The 12,554-nt window shown below is 43.6% G+C and overlaps 1 protein-coding gene across 40 annotated transcripts in view; it reads left to right on the top strand.

The window, feature by feature from the left end:
• The window catches only part of LOC120721802 (receptor-type tyrosine-protein phosphatase delta-like), a 404,829-nt gene that overhangs the window by 322,317 nt on the left and 69,958 nt on the right, over nt 1-12,554 (top strand). For 20 of the 40 annotated variants that reach the window (XM_040012365.1, XM_040012377.1, XM_040012374.1 and 17 more), the window contains 2 exons: nt 8,739-8,887; nt 10,944-11,085. In XM_040012365.1, the coding sequence (XP_039868299.1) occupies nt 8,739-8,887; nt 10,944-11,085 (291 nt within the window). The remainder of the gene's footprint in view (nt 1-8,738; nt 8,888-10,943; nt 11,086-12,554) is intronic. The other 20 variants (XM_040012368.1, XM_040012370.1, XM_040012382.1 and 17 more) reach the window with 1 other exon arrangement.

Genomic DNA, 12,554 nt, shown 5'->3' on the forward strand with positions numbered 1-12,554 from the left:
GTTTTTGATATATTCGGCCTTTTAAGATCTTGCCAAAGCATCTCAATCAGATTTGAGTCCAGACTGACTAGACCACTCCAAAACCATCATTTTGGGGTTTTTTGTGGCCATTCAGATGCGGACATGTGTATTTTGGATCATTGTCCTGCTGCATAACCCAACTGTGCTTGATCTTCAAGGCATGAAATAGTGGTCGGGCGTTCTCTTTCAGGATTTTCTGGCAAAGAGCAGAATTCTTAGTTCTGTCAATTACAGCAAGTCTTCCAGGTCCCAAAGCAGCAAAGCAGCCCCTGACCGTCACACTACCACCACCATGTTTGTTGTTTTTATGCTGTGTTAGTTTTATGCCAGATGTAACGGGACACAAACCTTTGAGAAAGCTCAACTTTTGTCTTGTCAGTCCACAGAATATTTTTTCCCAAAAGGTCTCGGGGATCATCAAGATGTTCTTTTTGGTCAGCTGTGGTTTTTGTCCTTGGAAATCTCCCATGGAGGCCATTTTTGCCCAGTTTCTTTCTTATGGTTGAATCATAAACTCTGACCATAGTTCTTTAGCTGTTGTTCTGATTTCTTTGTAACCTCCTGGATGATTCGTCGATGTGCTCTTGGAGTAAATTCGGCCACTCCTGGAAAGGTTTCCCTCTGTTCCAAGTTGTGGTGTAGTGGCTGTCACAGTGATTCACTGGAGTCCCGAAGCTGTGGCAATGGCTTTGTAACAGTTTCCTGGCTGATAGATGCCAGTGACTTTGTTTCTCATCTGTTTCTTTAGATCTTTGCATGATGCGTTGCTTTGTGAGGTCTTCTAGCCTTGTTCACTTTACCAGACAGATTTTATTTAAGTGATTTGGCAGGAATCAGGGTGAGGCTAGTGAACTAGAACTCAGATTGGATAGCCTTTTCCCTCAACAAATGAAATCATCGTTTAAAATCTTTTATCTTTGTATTATTATTACAATTATTATTATTATTTCTGTATTAGAAGAATCACACACATCATTATATTGACAATAATCTGACACGGTCAAAGACTGTTTATCTTTTTTTTTTTTTTTTCTTTTTACATCTTTTCAAGTCTGTGCAGCCTCAGCATGATAACTACTGGCCATTTTGCTGCAGCACTGCCATTTAATGAATCGTTCCATTGCCTAGTGGATAACAGAATGAACGAATGGCTTTCTGTGTTAGTGGCTGCCACTGCCTATCCTATCAGATAATTAACTTTTTGCAAATAGACTGCACTGACTACCAAACAGAGTAAGCCTGCACAATTAGAATTGCTTATCTATGTTCTTTCTTTTCTTTTTTTCTTTTCCTTCCCCCCCCCCCCCCCCCTCAGACGTTAGAGGGAAAAACAAACAAGACAAACAAATCCAAATTTCATACTTCTTGCTCGACTGTTTTCTCCTCAAATGGTCACACACCAATTGGCCCCAGATTTGTGTATCCATGCACAAATGAGCAAATAATGAATGAGCAGGGATGAAAATGAAGTCTTATTGAAAGTGAACCCTCTGTATTATTATTATTTTTTTATATTTTCTTTTTTGCAGTGGCTTTTGACAACCTCAGCCCAGATGTTCAGAATTTCCAACAGGGAAGCTGAGTGTTCCCCCCCCAACCTCCCACTTCTTCTTCAGCCTTCATATTTATTTATTTTTCTCACAGGCGGACGGTTTCGCACCAACAGTGGTGCAATTCAATATTTATATGTTTCCTTCTGTTTGGTTTCCACCGCAAAGGGAGGTGGGCATTCCTGCGTCTCATTTGCCTCGGCGGCGATCCGGTCCCAGCTTTTAGAGCGTCGGGGGCCGTTTGAACAAAGCCATCTGTTTGAGTGGGCCGTTTATTAAGTGACAAACTGGATCCCTCTGCCTCGCTAATGTGCCCCTCGGGAGACGGCGGTAGCTTGTTTTCGGGTGCGTGCCTGGTAGAAAGATAAGCACGGGAAGTGAGGGAGAGCGAGAGAGAGAGAGAGTTTTCCTCTGCAAATGTCGGGATACGCCGCAGAAGAGGCGTGCATAACCGGGTTTCGTTTCTCCAGAACTGAGAGGTTTTTGCCTTTATGAATCCACGATGATAATTGAACAGGGACCCCTTCGGCTTCCATCTCATCCAAACTTGCCTCTCTTCAATATGTGCTTATTTAATGGACCCCTTCACGATTTTCTGTCGCCCCACGTCAGTCAATTTATTAACATCGTTCGCCCATTTGCAATGCTTCCGCCATCCAACAGGAATACTTGTGAGAGCATGTGCTTGTGCTTGCATGTATATGTGCACGATTTGCGCTTCTGCCCCCCCATCAGAGATTCTGTCAGTGCATCGAATGTGGGACAAGAGCATTAGCCATTCTTTTTGAAGCGGTTGCTGTTGTCTGTGCACAAGTGCCCTTACTCCAGCAGAGTTGTAGCCAGAAGCTCAGACCTTCCATAGGAGCGCCACTGAGCATGAGTAATACACACCGGCCGGGGTTAAGACAGTCCCATCGGAATATGTTTTTTTAAGCAGCCTTAGTCACTGGGTTGAGTATTTGAGTTTGCATGCTATTATGCGTCCTACTGCTTTTATTCTGGCTTTAAAGCCACGTTCAATGCACTGATATACATTTATTTATTCATATCCGCCTCTCTTTAGCTCATGAGCCAGATAAGAGACCGTGACCCTATCAGGAAATGGACCTGCAGCCCTATTACCTATATGCAGTCTCTATATTAATGTGTCATTAGGCTGCATTTTTGTATATTCCATTGGATTCGTTTTACATAATGACTGTTTGAAATTTTGCTTAGAGAGCACATTTAAGCAGTGGGGAGGGGCTGGTGGCGGTGGCGGTGGGGGCAGTGTGGGAGAAGGCTTGCATTATGAACTTCATTATGTGTGACAAGCAGCACAATATTGATGGAAGAGTGGGTCCCCATCATTGCACTGCATTAAAACCTCTGCAGTGAATTAATGTACTATTCCTGATCTAGTAATTAACAATCATTCGGGGGCCATATCCCTTCTCAAGTAATCACTAATTGCAATAAGAATTTCAGATTCCATTTAAGGCAAGATTACCGATGAGCATGCAATGCAAATCAGCCAACAGTTCTAATTAGGCTCCGATTCTTTCTCTCTCTCGCTCTTTCTGCCGAGATCCTTTGTCAGCGCGTACAGTGTGGAGTTTGTTTCCTCCGCATTATAAGAGATACATTTTTTTATCATAACACTGCAGATAGCGAGCTGTGACGTGCCCAAAGATTAGCATGTGCGGTTTGTCTTGGTTCCTTTTTGGTTTGTGGTTTTTTTCCCCGCCCTCCCTTTATGTTGTTTGGCTCTGTTTTTGTGCATCTGCTGTTAAGACATTCTGCTTTGGTGTTTGGCGTGAGGTCAGACGTCTCTAGACTTTGTGCAGGCAGTTAACTGAACTACAATCACCAATGAGCCCGTCACTGTTTACCTTCCTTTTTTCAACTATTATAACAAAGTTACTGCTGCTGTTTGACTTGCAGAATACTCAAAGGATTATAAGTCATAAGTAAGTCAAACGTCTGAGGCATATATACATATATATATAAATATATACACCACATGTGTCACTTTTACCCTCTCCTGACACCAGCCGCCCCTTCCAGTCTAATTTGTGTTGCTTGCTCGAATTGTGACAATTCATCAATATCACACAGCTGATATGCTGGGGCTTAAAGATGTCGAATGAGGTTAATGACATCCTTAAATGTTCCTTTCTTCCATGCGTACGTCCAAAATGGAGCAGAGTATTTGCAGACTGCCACCCAATGTGTTAGGATTAATTATCGCCCTCCGCAACCCCACCTCACCCTGCAAGTTAAAGATTCAGAGAGGAAATGGCCCCTTTCATGCAAATGAAATTGAATATGTCAGTCAGTATAATTGTGAAAACCGAGCCATCTTGGACCCAATAGAGGTTTCAGCTAAAAGTCGGTTTATTAATGTTCTTCTTTCCTCTCTTTGATTCGTGCTCTTTAATGGCTCAGCAGATCAAACTTAAGTCTACGGCGAATCCTGATAGCTGGGAATGTTTTGGCCATTGTGAACGAAACCCAGACTCGGATGTCTTTGAGAACCAGCATTTCTAAATGCAGTGTTTGACTGCGAGTTAAGCCAATATCAAACAGGCTTGTAATGAATGCACATCTCCAAGATCCTCTGAACCCCACTGGGATGATACAAAAAGAATCGATATCATTAGCCCCGGTCCTCACTTTTACCATCGACTGCTCGGATAGCTCTCCTGTAGCAGGTACTTGAAGCAGAAAACAAAAAAATCAAACCAAACCAACAAAAACCTGAAGATGTGAGCTTATTTATGCAGTGTCAGTTTACCGACAGCGTTTCTTGAAATGTATCCCCTTCTGTGTCATGTCAGAGTTTGACTTTTAAATGGGTTTTGCAGCTAATAAACACGTTCGCATCATTTATTCATTTGGGTTGGGAGTTATCAAGAAGAGAAGAAATTTCCATTTAAGTCCAACACCTCTTACTTTTTGTTTGAAATCCAAGTTTGAGCAGAAAAGAAAATGGAGCGGCTCTTCCAATCCTTCCATTAGTGCCGGTGTCACTGGCTCTTTGTGCACTGCCCCGGAAATATATCGGAAGATAACATCACACAACAATTATTTGCACTGAAGGTTGCTCCTACATCACCTCTGTGAATGACTGATTCTGGTAACCCGTATTAAGGTCAAACCAATGCAGCGCTTCTGAGGGTCAACAGTTGCGTGGGGTTGAATGGGGCATTTGCCGTAGCCCTGGAGAAAAGAGGAAGGGCAAAATGCAATGCACTGTTGCAACTTGAAAGAATCAAATGAATCCCAGAGTTTCCCTTCGTGCTTTAAATAGGTTTCCAGAAAAGGACTCGTGCAGATCAGCCACCTCTTTTTGTTAGTGCTGCCTAGCACCAATGTAACACCATATTGTTAAACAGCAGGGTGCAGAGTGTCAGCACAGATCACACCATAACGGTTATATATACAGGCTACCAAAAGATACCGGCCACAAGTTTAATTTTTGGCATCTATATGCCGTTTTTGATTCCAGAGTAGGTAATATGTTGTGCCTGCTCAAACGTAACTCCTTGTGGTTATTTATTTATGTTTTTTCTTTATAATCAGCTAAAAAAAAACTTGATTGATGGGTTGAAAAGAAAACTTGAAATGTTTTAAGACCTCACCAGTCGTAAGGGTAGTGTGCAGTAGCAGGAGCAGTTATGCATTTCATCTTCAGCCCACATTGTTTCAAGGCTTCCAATTTTCATTTCTGTTCACACATTAAAAATATAGATATTTAAAGTCAGGGAATGGTCTGCCCCCTCAGCCCTGTGGACATGGATGTTCTGAAGAACAATCGTGGTTCTCACTCAAACATCAAATTATTAACACAACATTGAACCATGAAAAATGGAGCTGTGGGATGCTTCGTCTTTTCCCGTGGCTATGTATGGGATAGGTTACATAATGACCTCGAGGGAAGGCAGGAACAGGCCCGTGTCACAAGCCTTTCAGCTTGTGACACTTCTCATTTGTTTGCCACTGACAGCTTAGCACTGGATTACCAGGTGCCTAGCCATGGCATTAATTTATGTAGATTGTGGCTACCTCTCAAAGGAGGCGCGCACACGCAGCCGAGGTAAAAGGAGCCTCTTAAATTGTTAGCCTCGCGTTGAAAAGCTAATCTGTGTTAATTAATTTTTTTTTTTGGTTTAAATGAACATGATTACAGTTAAAAAGTGACACGTCTCCCCTGCTTTCTGCTGTCGTATGCTTTTATACCGCAACAGAAGTCATTTTCTGACACAGTCGCTGACAAAAAAAAAAAAAAAAATCGTGCTTCTTTGGTAAGGTTTCTCTGTGGCGTGTGAAATTTGCACACTGTTTGCTCACAGACCGTGCCTCTACTCGCTGCCAAGGTTATAGCCGCGGTATTGTTCGGACAAGAGCCGAGGTTTCAATCAGCCTCTGTCTGCGCGGAGCCGTACGAGGAGCCTACCAAAATGGATGTTTGTCAGCCGCAGATCTAAAATGGGGGTATGATGGCGATATCAGCGGCCATGTCTGTGAAAACACCATTACCTCCATGTCACGCCTCAATCACTCCCCATTGTGCTATGACTAGCCCCCCCCCCCACCTCCCCTCCTCCCACACACACACACATACACACACATGCAGACACACACACACCTCCAGCGCCGATCTCCCGTACATGTCGTAGAAGTCTATTACAGGCAGCATAGGGAGACGCGCCGCAGCCGTAATGGATGGCCTGGGAGCGAAAACAGCCCCAATAGCATATCAATTACCCATCAGCGCCCTCTTGGCTGCATGCCAGCGTGCACCACACCCCGGCCAAGTCAACGAGATAAGGCGCAAATGCAGATATAATGGAGCTTTAGGCCAAGTACAAATTACACAGTGTCAACTCTGCTGCCCACCTGTCTGATCTGTCAGCAGGTGAACCAGAGTGCGAGTCTGGGAAACCTGCGCGCATGTGCGTGCGCGTGAGGGGCGATCAGGCGATTTCCCAGACTCGCTGGCCCAGTGGAAGCCCAGCTGCTTGCCCGTTTATCTGTTCACTCTTTTGATTGCCACTCGCATATCTTATGTCACCTCTCCGCGAATCCCGCAGGTTAATTTGTCCCACACTCGCAGTGCCGTCGCCGACACTGCTGCTAGGCATTCAGCCCGTGCACAGGCAGGCACGCGAATAAGCACGGTCGCACGTTCTCGCTCACACACGCTCACTCGGATGAGGTGATTCACATGGTTGGCATTACTGCAGCTGTGTGGCTTCTAATGGCCTTCTGAAGTGATTGATAAAAGGCAAACAGTTGCTCTGCAGGGGGACAGATGGAGCTGCACCTCCCACTGAAGCCGGCACTCTAGCTTCAGAGGAAAACACTGGCGGTGGGGGTCTGACTTAGCACTGACATTATTGCTACTGAAATTATAAAAGCCTTGATCATGATAAAGCTGGAGTCTAAATCAATCAAAATCTCATCAGGGGAAGCCAGGTCCCTTTGATAACCGATCACTTTCATGCTTTTTGATTTTTGTGCGATTGTAAAAGAAACGTCAGCTTGTGAGGCAGAGGCTGATTATCCTGGGGTGGGGGGAGGCAAGACAGAACTGAATTGTTGCGAGTGAATATGGATTGAGATTGGCTGTAATGGCTGACAAAGCCTGACTTAGGCCAGTGAACGTTTTTCTTGTAATTCTAAAAATGCACTCTGCAGGAATAAGATTGGAACAACCTCATTGTTGTGCAAACCAAAGCAAATACTAGCGTACGGCGCTGCAAAGCCCACATGGGGTTTGAAAAAACGTCCATACCATGACCACAGAAAGCACTCGCCTCCACTCGCCTGCTGCATTTTTTGCATTTTTATCCTCATTTCCTTTACGCTTGACTTGTTGCGTCAAATTAAAGGACCAATTAAGAGCGAAAAGAACAGCAATCAAAGAATTCCAAAGCTCTTATCAGGTTTATGTCTCATTTGTGTGGGGCACCACTATTATTCAGTGATGTTCTACAGATTAGCAATGTCTGCAACTAAATGGATTTAAAAGGCTCCTTTTTTCTGAAAACAAGTGGGGGAAATGTTATAACATACAGATATTAGCCCTGGTACTAATGCTACTGATCAGACACACCCAGTCTCAGAGGGATGCTAAAAAACTAGCTCATGTGTTAATCACTTCTAACCTGAACTTGAATACTTACTATTAATCTCTGTCTCTCTTCCACGGTGTGTTTTTGTCCTGTCTCCCTCCCCACACCCCCAACTTGTCACAGCATATTGCTGCCCGTCTGCTGGAGGTTTCTTCCTGTTAAAAGGGAGTTTTTCCTTCCCACTGTCGCCAGGTGCTTGCTCATAGGGGGTCGTTTTCTCTCTGTTATTGTAGGGCCTCTACCTTACAATATAAAGCCCCTTGATACGACTGCTGTTGGGATTTGGTGCTATATCAAATAAAATTGTACTGGATTGAATCGGAGTCTCGTTTCAGTTACCAACTAGTTCCGATTAAATTAACTACTTCTTCACAAAGTAAAGAATTCAGAAAATAGACTGGCTCGTTTGAAAGCTTGTATGGAGAACAACAGAATCACCACAGGAGTAGCTGCATGCATCTAGCTCACATTTCCTCCCATTTATTTTATGACAGTATCACATAGCGATCACAATAGCACAGTTTACAGGCAGAGAAATAAGAGGTGGTCTTTTTTCTGCCTTGACACAAGTGAAAGTCTTTTATGTCTAAATAACTGGCAATTAAATCCAAATTTCCTCTTGAGAACAAATGAAAAACAACAAGTGGAAAATGTTTTTTATAAGCCTAATTTCTTTCTTTTCTCCCTTCCATCGCAACAAAATCCACCCTAAGTCTCAAGTCAGTCAACCTTCAATGGAGATTTCACAAAATCCTTCCAGGGTCAGGAGAATGTTTTATACATTCTGCTCCCAACACCTCTGTCCTTTTACTCCTGATCTCAGCAGCTGATCTGTTTGCACTTGCACAATAAAGTCTCTATAAGCTCTTGTCTTGACTTCCAAAGTCAATCTTCTTAAAAGCCACATGCCAAAATCCTCGACTGTTTTTTCCTCTAGCGTGTGTGTGTGTGTGTGGCTTGATACAAGATTAATTGCTCATTCTCTGCGATGCTCAGCATGCTCACATTTAAAAACAATCTTTTCTTGTTTCTCTGCTTCTCTTTTCAGCACCACCAAAGTTTTTAAGAACCCCCAATGACCAAACAGGCGTGCAAGGAGGTGTAGCATCCTTCATCTGCCAAGCTACAGGCGATCCACGGCCGAAGATCGTGTGGAACAAGAAGGGGAAGAAAGTCAGCAACCAGAGATTTGAGGTATTAGGTCTATTGTTCTGATGTAAAATGCTCGACAAAAATGGGAATGCTTCAGCACTGCTTTTGGCTCCGCTCGCACATAATCCATTCCGCCAAGCCTCCCTCGCTTGCTTTTGCCCTGACTTGCCACCACGCATTAGCAGGCTCTAATAATCACGCTGGCCAGGCTTTTAAACATGCATGAGGTTTAATGAGCAAGTACACAAAAGATCTGGGGACAAATTTGTAATTGAATAAAAGACAAGGAAAGAGCAATTGGATAGAAGAGAAAAAACACACACGAAAAAACCCAACACAACTTGTGGTGTGACCCAGATACCTCCATTAGCATCGCGCCACATTTGCCAGCTACGTGCAAAGTGAAAGGGGGGGAAGTAGCGCTTTCACTTCGGAAAAATCCTTCTGCTTTGTGGCATCTTTATCTGCATGCATGTCGTGCCCTCCTTATTTTGGCTGAAGCTTTGATTTCTGGTCAGCTTTAATCTGCACTTGGGCTCAATACCCATGAGAAACAACACATCATCGCAGAACACTGATAAGATTTCTATTAATTTCTGTGTCAGTTCTCGGGACTATCATAGTGTCACTTTTCTTTTCCTCCTTCTCTGCCCTAGATGCCATATTTGCTTGCTACTGCACAGCAAGATGGCTTAAGGGAGGTTGGAGACCTCTTCCCACCTCTTCTTTGCATCTCATGTCGGCAGAAATCTAATCTTATCAGAGTTCATCGCGTTTGCATCGCACGTTGCGCTGAATGCTAACACGCTAGTTTTCATTCCTCCACCGCCTCACAGGACTTGCTGGCAGCTGCCATTCTGCACCGATTCAATCATGCACTGCCGCTTCATCTTCTAACAAAAACCCATTTCCCTTTTTTGAAGTCTCACAACTTCCTTTTTTAATTTGCTCTTTGGCTTTGACTAAGAAAAGAGGCTGTTTCTGCACATCGCCCGCTTTAGCTTGGCCAATGAAATGTTTAAAATGTATTGTTAACTAACATATGCTCAGATATACTGTGAACTTTAAAAATGTCCGTAGGCCTGTGCGCTTGTGTGTGTGTGCGTGCGTGAGTGAGTGTGTGAGCGTTTGCGTGTGTGCAACAGAGCTCTCGGGCCTATTCTTTTTTTTTTTATTGAAATCTACCTCTATGCTTAAAAGAGATTGAGTTATGACACACAGATCTTTCTAAAATCAGTGAGTATACAACGTGTAGCATGCAAAACAAAACAAAAAAAACCAAACCCATAGCTGAATAAGCTACCAAAAAAACCCACACCTGTTTGTCAGCATTTTATGTGTCGTTCGTCCAAAGCAGTCGATCCTGTCTTTTTGTACCACTACCTCACCTCATGGTACAACTGTCCGTAACCGTTTATCAAGCCACCTTTAACTGTTTGTGCTTGTTTCTGTCCCATTGACACGATTCAGTGTGATGCATTTCCTTCAAAGGATTTAAAAGTTAACTTTAAGAGTGGGACACGTTCAGGTTTCAATTCTCTGCCACCTAAAGTCCAGGCAAAAATTTGTCTGACCAAGATAAAAAAAATAAAAAAATAAAAAAATAAAATTCCCCATTCTTAAAGTTAGTCAGCCTCATTGGTTATTTTATAAAGTCTTGCACAGCGCTTAAGTAGATATCCAGCAATTTACAGCTGAACACATAACAAATGGACTCCGTGCCTAACCACAAAGAGTATGCTAGTTTTTGTTTAAATCAAATATAACTAGCACCTACGAATTAGCCACAAGAAAAATAATCCTGCATAAATTCTAAAGATACTCTTTCTATATGTACATAACAACAACGTGCAACATTCATCAGAACATAAATCACTAGGGTTGAGCGTAAGGTAGGCAGCAGCTTTCCTGTCATAGACAGCACATTGTGTCAGTCACCATCAGTGTTGTTAGCTAAATGTCCTCGACAGTGTTGTTTCTGTTTCTTTCTTGTTTTTCTTTTGTTTTGTTGTTTTTTTTCTCTGTTTTTTCTGCAGAAGGTCCCTCACCCATTGTGAACAAAAAAATCTCCTTTAACATATCCTGTCTCTCGCACCTGCAGGTGATTGAGTTCGACGATGGCTCTGGTTCAGTGCTGAGAATTCAGCCGTTGCGCACGCCCCGAGACGAAGCCATATACGAATGCGTCGCCTCCAACAGTGTTGGAGAGACGAGCGCTACCACCAGACTCACTGTTTTACGTGGTAGGTCCCTCTCAACAGCCCGACAAGCAAAGAAAAAGCCACCACCAACCCTCCCTACTACACACACACACACATACACACACTACTAATGCACCCTTTTCTTCCAACTAACCCAGGTAAGCTTGAATTTATCTGTTTGATGTCTTTCCTTCTTTTTTTTTTAATTTTTCTTTATTTTCACCGTCACTCTGCACAGTCAAGCCCACTTTCAGACTTCGGTTACACTCACGTTGTGCATTCTAACTTGATAAGATTTAGTCCATTAGCCATTTAGCCAACTAAGTTTCCGTTTCTAAGTGACTTAAGTCATTTGCATACAGATTTCTGACACAATAATTAAGATGCCAGTTAAATTATGCAAATAGCCATCTATTCCTAGCCTGCAGTGGTTTAATGGAAAAGCTCAGCAATAATTTTCAAATCAGTCATTTTTCATCTCCTGCACTCCAGCTTTGATATTCATTTGACCGTGCAGAAAACAAAGCGGCGCGTTCTCACGCGATTAACCGCTGTATATTGTTCCGGGCGGCGTTGCGGCGGCAGGTTGGCTCAAAGTCAGCGCCTTCCAGCGGACCAGTGGCTGTTAACACGCCGCGCACACCCCTCTACACGAACGTGCATAGCAACCCGGGCAGGAAAGGTCAGCCACTTTGTTTACTTTCAGCGAGCGGTGCGGGTAAAAGCCGGATGACAAATATCGAGTTGCGATGACAGTGCCTCTTTTATAAGGAGCAGTGAACAAAATTTTATCTTGATTACACATAACATCCCATTCAGAGGCAAATATGTGGTGGCCCTGAGCTCAAAAGGCTGCGTAATATCTCTCTAAAACATGACTTGTTTGACTGTGAATGGAGAAAATGGCTTTAGAAGGAAAAAAAGAAAAAGCCTTGGGCTGCTTGAATGAGGTGCGCTCCATTATGTGCCACAATTACACAACATGGCAAATGAGTTCCTATTGAGAGGGGTGCTTCCATCCTATAGAAAAAAAGCTGGCACTGCGAGTCTCTGAAGCACCCCCCTACACACACACACGCACACACACACCCAGCCCTTCCTCCCTCCACTCGCTTCTTATCTCACCAGTGAGCCAACAAAAGGCCCTTTGCACTGTCTCCAGAGGCCGATTGAAAGAGAAAGGTGGCACGTTCAAATGCAGCTTTCTCCTGTTTACTCTGGAGCACAAAGTGAGTGTGTGTGTGTGACGCGTGTGCACGTGTGCATGCTCTCACTCACATGCAATATTGTGCATTTCCCCTTCCCTTTCACTCTCGCTCTGCCTCTATCTCTGTATTTTCCCTTCACACACACACACACACACACACACACACACACACACACACACACACACACACAAATAGATAGCTGAGGGATGGGTAGAAGCTGCTCTTCCCGGCTCCGCGGCCTAGCATTAGCATGTTTATTACCATTTCCATTTTGCTCTTCTGCTCGCTCTCCTTTCCCATCAA

Source organism: Simochromis diagramma, unplaced genomic scaffold (assembly GCF_900408965.1).
Source record: "Simochromis diagramma unplaced genomic scaffold, fSimDia1.1 OVJJ01000604.1, whole genome shotgun sequence".
In the NCBI taxonomy this organism is placed as follows: Eukaryota; Metazoa; Chordata; class Actinopteri; order Cichliformes; family Cichlidae; genus Simochromis; species Simochromis diagramma.